The sequence below is a fragment of the Mauremys mutica genome, chromosome 3, assembly GCF_020497125.1.
Source record: "Mauremys mutica isolate MM-2020 ecotype Southern chromosome 3, ASM2049712v1, whole genome shotgun sequence".
NCBI lineage: Eukaryota > Metazoa > Chordata > Testudines > Geoemydidae > Mauremys > Mauremys mutica.
This window is the reverse complement of record NC_059074.1, coordinates 24041669-24056314: the sequence shown is the minus strand read 5'-3', so window position 1 is coordinate 24056314 and position 14646 is coordinate 24041669. Positions and strand designations below refer to the sequence as shown.

The window sequence follows — 14646 nt, the reverse complement described above, 5'->3', positions numbered from 1 at the left end:
TGATGTCTCATGGGCATCGTGTTTGTTTTCGATCTTTCTGACTCTCTAGGGCAGGCACCATGCTTTTTCTATGTTCTGTAGAATGCATAGTACTGTATAAACATATGATGATAATAAGCAGTAGAAAGAGAGGAATAACGCATGTGCAGGAAGTGGGAATACAAGGAAGTATAAACAAAATGGCCACATACATTTTAAAAAGTATTAATCTGAACAGAGTAATGCTCACAATTATTAAGTAAGCAATGACAGTATAATATACTGGTTAAAAGGGTCACTTACTTGAATGGCCTTGCTATAATCAAGCCCTCCATCTGCAGCTCCAGAAGGGATATCATCAATGTGATAAATCCTATACAAAAGAGTAGGGTTTCAAAGGAGAAGAGATCAGTTGGGTGAAAAACAAGTATCTGCAATCTTGAAAAAAGTTCATCAATTTGCGGAAAGATGAAAAGTAAGCCAGTTTTTAAGCTCTGGCAGTGCTTTTTAAAAGAGGCAAGGTGGATGAGGTAATATCTTTTAGCCCTGGTCTACACTACGAGTTTAGGTCAAATTTAGCAGCGTTAGATCGATTTAACCCTGCATCCGTCCACACGACGAAGCCGTTATTTTTGACTTAAAGGCCTGTTAAAATCGATTTCAAAACTCTTCCCCCGACGAGGGGATTATCGCTGAAATCAACCTTGCTAGGTCAAATTTGGGGTAGTGTGTTCGCAATTCAATGGTATTGGCCTCCAGGAGCTATCCCAGAGTGCTCCATTGTGACCGCTCAGGACAGCACTCTCAACTCAGATGCACTGGCCAGGTAGACCGGAAAAGGCCCGCAAACTTTTGAATCTCATTTCCTGTTTGGCCAGCGTGGCGATCTGCAGGTGAGTGCAGATCTCATCAGCAGAGGTGACCATGATGGGGTCCCAGAATCATAAAAGAGCTCCAGCATGGACTGAACGGGAGGTATGGGATCTGATCGCTGTATGGGGAGACGAATCCATTCCAAAAGATGAAATGCCCAAACATTTGAAAAAATCTTAAAGGGCATGAAGGACAGAGGTTATAACAGGGACCCGCAGCAGTGCCACATGAAACTTAAGGAGCTGAGGCAAGCCTACCAAAAAACCAGAGAGGCAAACGGCCACTCCGGGTCAGAGCCCCCAGACATGTTGCTTCTATGACGAGCTGCATGCCATTCTAGGTGGTGCAGCCACCACTACCCCACCCCTGTGCTTTGACTCCGTCAATGGAGCAGCACGCAATGGGGATGCGGGTTTTGGGAACGAGGAAGATGAGGAGGACGTTGAAGACAACTCACAGCAAGGAAGCGGAGAAACCATTTTCCCCTACAGCCAGGAACTGTTCCTCACCCTGGACCTGAAGTCAGTACCCCCTGAACTCAGCCAAGGCTGCCTCCCAGACCCGCCAGGCGGAGAAGGGACCTCTGGTGAGTGTACCTTTGTACATATTATACATGGTTTTAAAGCAAGTGTGTTTAATGATTAATTTGCCCTGGCATTCGCGGCCAGTACAGCTACTGGAAAAGTCTGTTAATGTGTCTGGGGATGGCGCAGAAATCCTCCAGGGACATCTCAATAAAGCTCTCCTGGATGTACTCCCAAAGCCTTTGCAAAAGGTTTCTGGGGAGGGCAGCTTTATTCTGTCCTCCATGGTAGGACACTTTACCACGCCAGGCCAGCAGCACGTAGTCTGGAATCACTGCATAAAGCATGGCAGCGTATGGTCCCGGTGTTTGCTGGCATTCAAACAGCATCCATTCTTTATCTCTCTGTGTTATCCTCAGGAGAGTGATATCATTCCTGGTCACCTGGTTGAAATAGGATGATTTTATTAAGGGGAAATTCAGAGGAGCCTGTTCCTGCTGGGCTGTTTGCCCGTGGCTGAACAGAAATGTTCCCCGCTGTTAGCCACATGGTAGGGGGAGGGGTGAAGCGCTCATCCCAGAGAATTGTGTGTGTGGGGAAGGGTAGTTGGGTTTGTGCTGCACGATAACCTGAAAACTGCAGCCCCTCCTCCTTTTAAATGGCCAACCCAATGGCTGCTTGGTATGGGAAATGAGGGCGCTGCTGCTTGAAACCATTCCCACGTTATGAAGGTTAAAGAAGCCAAAAGGCTGTGTCTTACCATGGCTGCCTGCAAGCCAAATTCTGTTGCCCGGCCCTGCGTGAAAGATCTTTCACACCAAACCGGCATACCCTCAATAAGTGGCAAAATGTGACCTTGTACCGAAAGCACATGTGCTATGTAATGTTAACAGCAAGGTTTACCATGAAAGAGTCTACCCATTGTTCTCTAAAATGTGTCTTTTTAACTACCACTCTCCCTTTTTTTTCCTCCACCAGCTGCAAATCTTTCAACGCTCACACTATCTTCTCCTTCCCAGAGGCTAGTGAAGATTAGAAGGCGAAAAAAACACACTCGCAATGAAATGTTCTCTGAGCTCATGCAGTCCCCCCGCACTAAAAGAGCCCAGCAGAATGCGTGGAGGCAGACAATCTCAGAGTCCAGGAAAGCACAATATGAAAGTGAGGACAGGTGGCAGGCTGAAGATAATAAGTGGCGGGCTGAAGAGGATAGGTGGCATCAGCTTGGTGACAGAAGGCAACAGGCAATGCTGAGGCTACTGGAGGAACAAACTGATATGCTCCGGTGCATGGCTGAGGTTCAGGAAAGGCAGCTTGAGCACAGACCGCCACTACAGCTCCTTTGTAACCAACTGCCCTCCTCCCCAAGTTCCATAGCCTCCTCCCCCAGACGCCCAAGAACGCGGTGGGGGGGCCTCTGGGCACCCAACCACTCCACCCCAGAGGACTGCCCAAGCAACAGAAGGCTGGCATTCAATAAGTTTTAAAGTGCAGTGTGGCCTTGTCCTTCCCTCCTCCCGCACCCCACCCGGTGCTTCCCTCCTTCCCCTTTCCCTCCCCACCCTGCTTCCTTGGCAGTTATCCCCTATTTGTGTGATGAATTAATAAAGAATGCATGAATGTGAAGCAACAATGACTTTCTTGCCTCTGCAAGCGGTGATCGAAGGGGGGGTGGGGAGGGTGGTTAGCTTACAGGGAAGTAGAGTGAACCAAGGCGGGGTGGGGGGTTTCCATCAAGGAGAAACAAACAGAACTTTCACACCGTAGCCTGGCCAGTCATGAAACTGGTTTTCAAACCTTCTCTGATGTGCACTGTGCTCTCCTGTACTCTGCTAACCACCCTGGGGTCTGGCTGCACGTAATCAGCGGCCAGGAGATTTGCCTCAACCTCCCACCCTGCCATAAACATCTCCCCCTTACTGTCACAGATATTGTGGAGCACACAGCAAGCGGTAATAACAATGGGAATATTGGTTTAGCTGAGGTCTATCCGAGTCAGTAAACTGCGCCAGTGCGCTTTTAAACGTCCAAATGCACATTCTACCACCATTCTGCACTTGCTCAGCCTATAGTTGAACGGCTCCTGACTACTGTCCAGGCTGCCTGTGTACGGCTTCATGAGACATGGCATTAAGGGATAGGCTGGGTCCCCAAGGATAACTGTAGGCATTTTAACATCCCAAACGGTTATTTCCTCGTCAGGGAAGAAAGTCCCTTGCTGCAGCTTTTGAAACAGACCAGAGTTCCTGAAGATGTGAGCGTCATGTACCTTTCCTGGCCATCCCACGTTGATGCTGGTGAAAAATCCCGTGTGATCCACCAGTGCTTGCAGCACCATTGAAAAGTACCCCTTGCAGTTTATGTACTCACTGGCTTGGTGCTCCGGTGCCAAGATAAGGCACCGCCTTCTTGTGTCTATCGCCCCACCACAGTTAGGGAATCCCATTGCAGCAAAGCCATTCACTATGACCTGCACATTTCCCAGAGTCACTACCCTTGATATCATCAGCTCTTTGATTGCGTTGGCTACTTGGATCACAGCAGCCCCCACAGTAGATTTGCCCACTCCAAACTGATGCCCAACTGACCGGTAGCTGTCTGGCGTTGCAAGCTTCCAGAGGGCTATCGCCGCTCGCTTCTCAACCGTGAGGGCTGCTCTCATCTTGGTATTCTTGTGCTTCAGGGCAGGGGAAAGCAAGTCACAAAGTTCCATGAAGGTGCCTTTACTCATGCGAAAGTTTCGCAGCCACTGGGAATCGTCCCAGACATGCAACACTATGTGGTCCCACCAGTCTGTGCTTGTTTCCTGGGCCCAGAATTGGCATTCCACAGGATGAACCTGCCCCATTACCACCAAGATGTCCACATTGCCGGGGCCCGTTCTTTAAGAGAAGTCTGTGTCCATGTCCTCAACACTCTCGTCACCGCGCTGCCGTTGCCTCCTCGCCTGGTTCTGCTTTTGCAGGTTCTAGTTCTGCATATATTGCAGGATAATACACGTGGTGTTTACAGTGCTCAGAATTGCGGCGGTGATCTGAGCGGGCTCCATGCTTGCCATGCTATGGTGTCTGCGCAGAAAAAAGGCGCAAAAAGATTGTCTGCTGTTGCGAGGGGCGACTGACGACATGGCTTACAGGGTTGTCACACAGAATGGCCCCCTCAAGGATTGAACTCACAGCCCTGGGTTTAGCAGGCCAATGCTCAAACCACTGAGCTATCCCTCCCTCCACTATTCACAGAGGGAGGGGGGAGCAAATGAATACAAATGAATACAAAACAAATCTGGTCTCTTTATTGTTTTAATCCACTCCATCTCTCTTATACAACTTAGGCTGGCAGCAGACAGTGCAGTACGACTGCTAGCCATTATCATCTCCTGGCTGCTCTCCAGAAGATGGTGCAATATGACTGCTAGCCACCATCGTCTCCTGGCTGCTTGCCAGAAGATGGTGCAGTACGACTGTTGGCCTTTGTCGACTCCCATTTATGTCCAGGCGCCCCCAGCCGACCTCACCGAGGCCAGCCAGGAGCACACATATCTGCCCAGGCGCCCCCGACTGACCTCACCACGGTCAGCTAAAAGAGCACCCAGGAGACAACGACGATGGCTACCAGTCGTAATGCATCGTCTACTGCCAAAAGGCAATGAGCTGCTGTTGTGTAGCAATGCAGTACCATGTCTGGCAGCACCCAGGAGACATACGGTGACAGTGAGCTGAGCGGGCTCCATGCTTGCCATGGTATGTCGTCTGCACGGGTAACCCAGGAAAAAAGGCAAGAAATGATTTACTGCCATTGCTTTCATGGGCGGGAGGGGGAGGCTGATGACATTAGCCCAGAACCACCCGCGACAATGTTTTTGTCCCATCAGGCATTGGAAGCTCAACCCAGAATTCTAATGGGTGGTGGACACTGCGGGAACTGTGGGATAGCTACCCACAGTGCAATGCTCCGGAAGTCGACACTAGCCTCAGTACTGTGGATGCACTCCGCCGAGTTAATGGTCTTAATGGTCTTAAGTGGGGACACACACAATCGACTGTATAAAATCGATTTCTAAAAAATCGACTTCTATAAATTCGACCTAATTTTGTAGTGTAGACATACCCTAAGTCCCTTTAAGTCAATTTAAATCAGAGTTATTATTATTGTTATACATATAGTACCAAAGATTAACATGGAAATGTGGGAATAGAGGAGTTGGTGGATTTGGAGGATGCTGTGGAGACAATGATAGTATCTTTGTGGAAGGAGGATGGAGTGCAGTGAAGAAAAAAAAAATCACACCAAGGTTGGGAGTCTGAGAGACAGGAAGAATAGTGAAGCTATTGCCAATGATGGAGACAGAAGCAGGAAGGAAACATTTTGGAAGAAAGATGAGGAGTGTAGCTTTTGACATGTTGAGTTTGAGATGACGGCAGGCCATACAGGAGTAAAGGTGAAAGATACAGTCTGAGATGTGAGTTTATTTACAGTGAGACAGGTCAGGGAAGAGGTGACAAGTAAGTGTTGATGGGGGGGGGACACAATTTAAAGGTTCGGGGGTGGCATGTAACCGCCTCATGCGTCACCTCTGGATCTAGAACAGAGGTTTTCAAACTGTGGGCTGTGCCCCCCGGAGGGGCACAGAGAAACATTCGGGGGGGGGGGGGAAGAGGGCAGCAATGCCAAGCCTCTTGGGCAGGGGGCGCCAGGCTGTTGGTAATGGAAGGTAGGGCAAGCCCTGCTACAGTGTGAGTGGAGCAGTTTTCCCCAGACAGAACCCCTGCTATAGGAGTGGGAGAGTGACCTCTGCCCTGGAAACAGGCCTGAGGTGTTTGCCCCGCGGAGGTCTGCAAAGCAGGCAGCAGGAAATGCTGGGACTCCAGCAGCAGGGAAGGAGAAGCAGCCCCATGTAGTGGGTCTGGGAGACAGGGGAGAGGCTCAGCCCACATCCAGTTGCCTCACTGCTTCCTCCTTCCCTGTGTTGCACAGACCCATGGTAAGTGCTGCTGCCAGGGGGAGCTGCTGCCTCCTCGCTGCTGGGAATCACAAGGCCTTGCCCAACCTCACTGCTCTGTGGGGCAGAGTCTGCAGTGGCCCCTCTGGATGGGTCCCCTCAGAACATTTAGCTGTTAGCAGAAAATCGGGGGGGGGGGGGGAGGATGTCACATGACCTTCCCTCATACATTGCCTCTGGGTCAGGGGTAGAGAGGTAGCTGTGGATGTCATCACCATGGACACAATCACAGGAGTGGATAAGCCTAGGGATAGTGTGTGTAAAGAAGAAAAGAAGCCAAAGACTGAGCTCCAAGAGTGGGAGAGGATGAAGGAGTCACCAAAGGAGACATTGAACAGGAGGTCACAGAGGCAGGAGGAGACTGTGAAAATGCTCTAACCAAAAGCAGTTCTCAATAACGACTATGCATTAAAAATTATTCTTATTCATTTACTTAGGCTTATGAGTCAGCAAACTGAAGTAATAAAAATGATGAGAGGAAAGGAGTGGATATTTCCAGGAACGCTCTCTGAACAATCATATTGTGCTAAAGCAAAAAATATATATATATTATATATAAAAACTGAGACAAACCTCTCTCTGCCTTCTTTTCTAGTCCGTGCTACCTGATTAATTTCCATTGCTGTGAGCTTCTTGGCAACACGGTATTGCCAGATATAAAATGCTTCTTTTGAAGCTGCTATCACATGGGTTTTGGTCATTGTAACAAATAATGGTCCTGTAATACAATCCGAACAGTAATAAAATTAGAATGGCAAATTAAAACATGGACCAAATTCATCAAATGGAAACAAGTGACATTTTGCTCAAGTGGACAGAATTGCATCTCTCTAGTCCTATGGAAAAAATAACTACAGAATACCGGTATATTTCATTCATTACTGAGTTACTTCACTGTAGCTGTATATATACAGGCAAAAGAAGGGTATTTTTCAATCATGTGAGCTCAATCAAGTTAGCTTAAATCAATCAAGTTAGCTTGAATCTCCCCCTACTACTTCTTAATACCTGTGCACACACAGTTTAAACACATAAAGTATTGCACTCAGGAAAGCTAATCCAAATGAACTTTTAAAGTGGATTAGATAAACCTCATTAAACCCCTGTGTGGACACACTTATTGTGTATCCTTAATTCAGTTTAGTTTACTTTAATTCACTTTGGAAATGTATTAAGCTGTATTAAAGTCACTTTAATTCTGAAGAAGAGTGTCTATGGAGGGGTTTAATGTGGTTCAATGAACTGAATGGATGAACTATCAAGCTACAGATCAGTAAGGAGATTCTAGGGACATCAAGCAAAGCTCTAATGATGTGTATGCAATAAAATCAATATCCTGGTCTTGATTTAGGATTAACTATTTCAACCCTGTCTATTTTTTTATATATCTCCTTACTGATCTGTAGCTTGATAGTTCATCCATTCAGTTCATTGAACCACATTAAACCCCTCCATGGACACTCTTCTTCAGAATTAAAGTGACTTTAATACAGCTTAATACATTTCCAAATATATATATAAGTCAAGAAAACATTTGAAGTGGCAAATAGCATGACCCAAAGAAGATAAAGCACTATGCAGGATTCCTTGACTGCAACTAGGTGAAAACAATTAGAATTTTGAGCAAAATACATTACTTGAAAGTGCTGTATATATGACAGACTTGTCTTAATTAATTATGAAAGGGCCAAATCCTGAAATCCTCCTTCATTAATGTGGACTTAATGATTTGGCCTGAGGAAAACATGCATTTTGCCTTCTTTTAAATTTTACAACCGACAGATCTTTTAAATGGAAATTAAAAGGAACAGCCACAGGGGTGAAATGCTTGCAAACTGCATGGAGACTATTTAAAAATATCATAACAGAGGTTCAAACTAAATGTATACCCCAAATTATATATAAAAAAAATGCTGCTGCCCACCCCCACAGCACCAGTGGGAGTCCTGGACCACCTCCCCCACAGCCCACCATGCCCCCACCCCCCACCCAAGTTTTTTAGTTAGGGGTATATAGTAAAAGTCATGGACAGGTTACAGGCCATGAATTTTTGTTTACCGCTCCTGACCTGTCCATGACTTTTACTAAAAATACCCGTGACTAAAACACAGCGTTACTTATGAGCAACTCATACTCATTAACCCCTCCCAGTTTTAGGGCAATCTGTTTCAATATGCTTTCACTACCTAGCAAGATTAGCTATGTGCGCTTGAAGAGCAAATCCTTCTTTAACTCTGCACTTCATGAGCTTATAAAAAGTAAAGTGATGCACATGCTCAGTAAGCTATTTTTAAAACTTCATAACATGGTGAAATTACAACCAATGTTCTCTTGAATATATAAGACACTTTGCCTTTTCTTTACTACTGCCAAATTTCAACTTCCAGCCATTGTGGCTGTAGAGCTGCTAAAGAGTTACTATATATATTTAATACAGTAATATATTTTGTACTCTCATATTCAAAAATTACAGAATATTTTTGCTCAAACTTTTTTTGAATAATCATTCTGGGGCGGAGAGCAAGCATGTGAAAACATCTCCTGAAAGATGAAAGTTCCTCAAGATATGAACAACTGAAAATAGGGATTTAGAATGTTACTGCCACATTTCAATAACAACTATTGAATGCTGAATTGGACAACAGGGCCTTATTAACTGAAAAACTGTGAAGTTTGTCAGTTTATTTTTCTCTTTTATCTGTCCCAAAGCTTCCCTCTGATTGTTAAGAGTGCAATTGACAGTCCTTACTAAGGCAAAACGCCTCACTGCCTTTACTGGGAGTTTTGCCTGAGTAAAGACTGCAGGATTAGTAGCATTTGCCAACCATTTGAAATATTTGTTTAATGCAACTCAACCAACTAACCAGCAGAAAAAGTTCATGTCTATCAGATGAACCTGCCTTTCTAATGTTTAATTGTTTTTAAATACTTAATGTTACAAAGAGGCACATATATTATCCTTAGATGACCCTGCAGATGTAGTTGACATTAAAGTAACGAGAGAAGTTGTTTTTAAAAGTAAAGGTTATTTGGGAAGCAGCAACATGTTTTAGTGAAAGTGTGAGTCAAACTAGTTTAACAGATCTGAGAAAGGATTCACTCTTTAGAAATGTGCATTTGTTAATAATAGAAGCATTACTGTAGCTGTAATGGAAAAAGTTTAAGTCATTAAAAATATCTACTGAAAAACAGAGAAATGGTACCAGTTAAAAAAAGCTCCCATTGTTAATAGGTTGCATTAATCAGAGAAGTCAGGGTAGGTTCAGACTTTTTTTATGAGCAACAGAAGTGTGTTTATAGAACTAAAGTATTTACAACTACTTTATTAATAAAAAATAGTGGTTTAATACTCAGTTCCTAATACATATCACAGTTTACTCCACAGTGACCTTGAATTTCTATTGTTTACTCTCCCATTATATTTAAATCTAAGAGGAAGGCATAGTGGCTGATATAATAGAATCATAGTCGATATGACACAGAAAAGTGAAGGATTTGTAGAAACAAAATATTGTTGTCCTATTTAACAGTTTTTCACAGTAGTTTAAATGACCATAATAAGATATTTGGTATAAGAAGTGGAAAAAGCAACAGAACAACATTGTTAGTATTTGCTTACCAATGTCGATATACTTTGGATCAAGGGGCGTACCAATAGAATTGCAGAGAACCAGCACGTACTGTATGGAAATAAGAGCAAAAATCAGTGCTACTATGTTTGCTTAGGTCGGAAAGTTAACATTCTGTACAAGGTCATCCTTTTGTGAAATGCTGCTCATAACCTGTACATCTCACAGGATCACAATCCTGTTCAGCAGCATGGAGAGCTGAAGTACTAAAGGCATCATAAACACAAATGCAGTGCAAAAATGAGAATAATACTACTCTTACCTCCTACCTCTATATGAGTCTCAAACTATGAAACGGGGCTTGAAAAAATGACTAACCACATACTATCAAAGGATTGCATCTACTAGTCAAAAGACGGCATGAAAGAACAAAAGGCCCCACCAGCAAGGGGTAATATGCTGGTGACAAGGCCAGTCTCCCAGGAGTTGATGGGAGAGTGCTCAGGGATCAATTTATCGTGTCTAGACTAGACATGATAAATCGACCCCCACCGGATTGATCGCTGCCCACCGATTCGGCGGGTAGTATAGACATATCCCCAGTGTCTTAAAAGGTGTACTGTGCTGGGATTCCTTACAAGGGTCCTGCCCTTTCAGACATTTCTCAAGCTATGTTTACACTGCAACTAGACACCCCAGGCTCGTGGGACTCAGGCTGTGGGGCTGTTTCATTGCAGTGTAGACTTCCGGGTATGGACTGGAGCCTGGGCTCTAGGATGCTGCGAGGTGGCAGGGTCCCAGAGCTCGGACTGCAGTCCGAGCCTGAAAGTCTACACTGAAATGAAGCAGCCCCCCAACCTGAGCCCTGACAGCTGCGGTCAGCTAGCACAGGCCAGCCACAGGTCTTCCTTTGCAGTGTAGACATACAAAGGATGGAAGCACTGAGGGTATCAGCATCAGGATAACAGGTATATGATACATTTGCAATCTGACACATCTGTAGCTGCTAGAAGGCAGAGTTCTTGCTTTGGCCTTACCCACCTGCCTTCCCTATACCACAGGATTCTGAGCAGCTACAGAAAAACTGACTAGAATCTTGCCGCTTTTACTCTGCTGCTACTGCTGCTTGGAAAAGCTATGAACATTAACAGATGATCTGGATCAGTCTGCCAAGAGACTCAGGAAGATGTGACTCGTAAACGAAATGGCAGCTTGGACCCCATTCTCTAGAGAATGCTACCTATTTGCCATTGGTATGCTTATTTTTCAAATCCTGGAATGAAAACATTTACATCAATGATTGAATAGGAAAGTGAGGGCCTATTAAATGAGACAAATGGAAACTGACAGCAACATGTGCTGCAGGAGCTCCAGGTTCAAAAGCAGGATTTCTATACCCGAAATCATCAAGGAGCTGGTATACTTGCTCTCCAAGATATGGAAAAGAATTAGCTCTCCACAGTTCTTTCATTTTGCTGACTGAGTCATGTAACTGCAGAGGCTATGGAAAAAACTGTATCACCTGCCCCTTTAAACTGCTGCACACATAGCTTGCACATAAGAAGGCAAATATATAGCACTTAAAATGCATGTGGTGTACGAAAAGCCTGTTGCTCAGAAAAAGATAAAATATCTGAGCATCAAAAAAGAAGAGATCTTTTCAGTTTTTCAGTAGGTGATCCACTCTCCTCATTCTCTCGGTAAGTAGAGAGCAGTTGCTAAAACTTAACGATTTATTTTTCTCTAGTTTTCTCATAATTGTTCTTTGTAATTTTAAGCCAGAATTTTAGATTTCTGATTAAATACAATGATATTCCTTGACTTCACTATCAAAAATTGAGACTCCACACCTGTTATTTGTAATTGTAATTTTAACCCTCCCGCCTTTTTTTGGGTGGGGGGGGGTGCAAATTATCCCTACATTTTAACCCACTCTCAGTTTCTCTACCATATCCTTGTTGCTGCACTTCTAAGATTCTATGTCATGAAATCAGAAGAAGGCTGATGGGACAAGAGTTTCCAAATGCACAATGGAGTGGGAGGCAAGGAGAGAAATGCGCTGCTGGAATTGAAGAGGTTGCATTACACTAGGTCTGAGCAAAGTAGAATGTCTGAGAGTTAGAAGAGGTTGTCAAGCCACAGCACTGTATCCTCTTCAAGTCCAGCTGAGGATCCCTCCTCATCTTCCCTTGTGATACCCTCTAGGCAATGTTGCTGGAACTAGCCCTTTTGTCTCATCAGCTCCCACTACAGTATCTGTCACAAAACTCTCCTCTTGAGGTCATGATTCTAGTTAACTATATCTACAGAGAAAGAAAATCTTAGTATATACATATGATATATTGCTTCACAGAGCAATTCTAACGATCCAGTAGCAGAAAGTTAAGCTTGCCCACTTCTGTCACTGAATGTTGACCAGCCCTTAGTAGTAAAGGCAGCATTGAAGATACAGACCTACCGGTAATAAGAGAAGTGGAGAAGAAACTGAAAGATGAGACATTTGTAATCCTGAACAATTAAAAATAAAAGGGTTTTGCTTATTTATTTCCAAGAAAGAAGATCAAATGTCTTCACCCAAACCAGTAGAGTTGCAGATTTTAAAAGGTGCAGTCCAGGAAAATCTCTCAGTTAATTGCACTTCAATTTAGTTGGATGTTTCTGGCCATGTATCATAGGACCATATTTCCAGCACACACCACAGCACACTATTACTGTACAATCAGTTGAATTAGCACTAAAATGATTCTTTTACCGTTGCACCAATTGACTCCATTTCATGCTCCTCCTTTGTAAGCAACATACAAATGATATAGAAAATAACTGAATTAATTCAGAAATGAATGCAGTAATCATTAAATGATGTAAATCTGGTAGTTAAATGTACATCTATCCTAGACATTTTTACAGCATCTATCATCATAGTATCTAGGTGCTACAAAGAAAGTGGAATGTGAGATGTAAACAGTTCATGGTACTAACCCTTTAGCAACACATACAGACCTTTTATATAGATATGAAAGATCATACCATGAAAGAAAGAAGAAACAATACAAGCATGATTTATTTTTATAATTCTGTTTTAAAAACTTAAAAGAAGAAATGGCCCCTGCAGCCCCACCTCACACTCACTTTCACTCTTTATATTCTTTAATTTTCCAGTGTAGACCAGTCTTTGGACTTGAAGTTGGACACTACATTTGGAAATGTACATTTTATTCCATCTTTTCCCACCTATTATTTTAATCATATTATCTCAAAATCTTTTATTGTTTTTGTAATTGATAGGGACATATCTTGCATATTTTAGTATGTCTCCTATAAAGGTCTGATCCAAAGCCCATTGAACACAATAGAAAATCTCCCATTAAGTGCTCCCAATTCAGCATGTACTTAAATCCATGCATAACTTTAGGCAACTGAGTAGCCCCTTTGACTTCAATGGAACTGTACAGGTGCTTTCATACCTTCCTGAATAGGGGCCTAAATTAATGGGTTTTCATTTATTTTAAAACAAAAGATGTCTAACATGTAGATTATCAGTTTAAGAGTGACTCAATATATCAATGACTTTTTGATGATGATGATGATGATGATGATGATGATGATGAAAGGATTGCAGTCAGATATGTCTAGAATGTTAGTGAGGTAACATTTTATTGGACCAACTTCTTTTGGTGAGAGACAAGTTTTCGAACTTACACAGAACTCTTTTTTCAGGTCTGGGTTTATAATAGTTATTTCATTTTCTGCTTTCCATTGATCAAAACAATCTTTAAAGTCTTGATTTTTTTCTAAATACTGATCCTGTATTTCTTTCAAAATTGTTTTCAAGGTTTCTAAAGCAGCAACAGTTAACATTGCTCCTCTTCTTACACATTGTAAGAACAATGAGGATAGGGTTTGTTAGTTAACTCCTGCTGCAATTTTTGTCTTGTTAAAAAGTGTGTCCCATCCAAATAGTGGCTATATTTAATTGAAGTTGATAGAATGGTGCAGATTCAGAAACTGAGGTACATTTTCCTACCACCTGACTGCAATTTTAAGGTTGGCCACATTTGTGCCTGACAACATCCATTTAAAATTCACGATTGTTTCAAACGAGATATGAAAAAAAATATTTTACCTGAGGTTGGTTTTCATCAGCTTTAGTTGCCAAAATGCAGAAGTCTCCACAAGTGGTTATGGAAATCAGACTCTTAACATATTTCACATACTTTTCATTGTTTTTTGTATCCCAAAAAACCACACAGTATTCAGGACGATCCGGTCGGGTATATGCATAAACCACTGTGTTGGAGCAGTAACCCCACTGACAAGAAGAACAACATTGTTAATTTTGACCAGAAATTATGCAAATTGAGTGACAAGTAGTACATTGTTACTGTAGAAAAAGTGTGGTTCATATACACTACTAGCATCCATCAGTATTTCCCCCTTCCTCTCAAGAGAAATGCTGTATCAAAAATTGTAAATTTATTCCTCTTCTAAATTTCTGGATTAACAATCCAGGAGACTGAAGCCTTTTGTTAATTAACAAATTGGGTAGGAGTTAGCTTTCCCACACTGCTACAGCAACACATCTCAATCCTGAACTGGAGTAGTCCCCCAGGGATGACAGAAGAGTTCATTTTCCACAATCAATTCTCTTTTGAGTTTGTTACAAGTACCAATTGCTGTGTTTATTTTTGTGATGTGAACACTT

At 43.1% G+C, this 14646-nt stretch overlaps 1 protein-coding gene across 2 annotated transcripts in view; it reads right to left on the bottom strand.

Annotated features, from left to right (window-relative positions):
- WDR35 (WD repeat domain 35) overlaps positions 1-14646 on the bottom strand; it is an 84476-nt gene that overhangs the window by 38387 nt on the left and 31443 nt on the right. For both annotated transcript variants that reach the window (XM_045011263.1, XM_045011264.1), the window contains 4 exons: positions 14068-14253; positions 9995-10055; positions 6949-7093; positions 283-352 (listed from right to left, as the gene is read on the bottom strand). In XM_045011263.1, coding sequence (XP_044867198.1) covers positions 283-352; positions 6949-7093; positions 9995-10055; positions 14068-14253 — 462 coding nt within the window. The remainder of the gene's footprint in view (positions 1-282; positions 353-6948; positions 7094-9994; positions 10056-14067; positions 14254-14646) is intronic.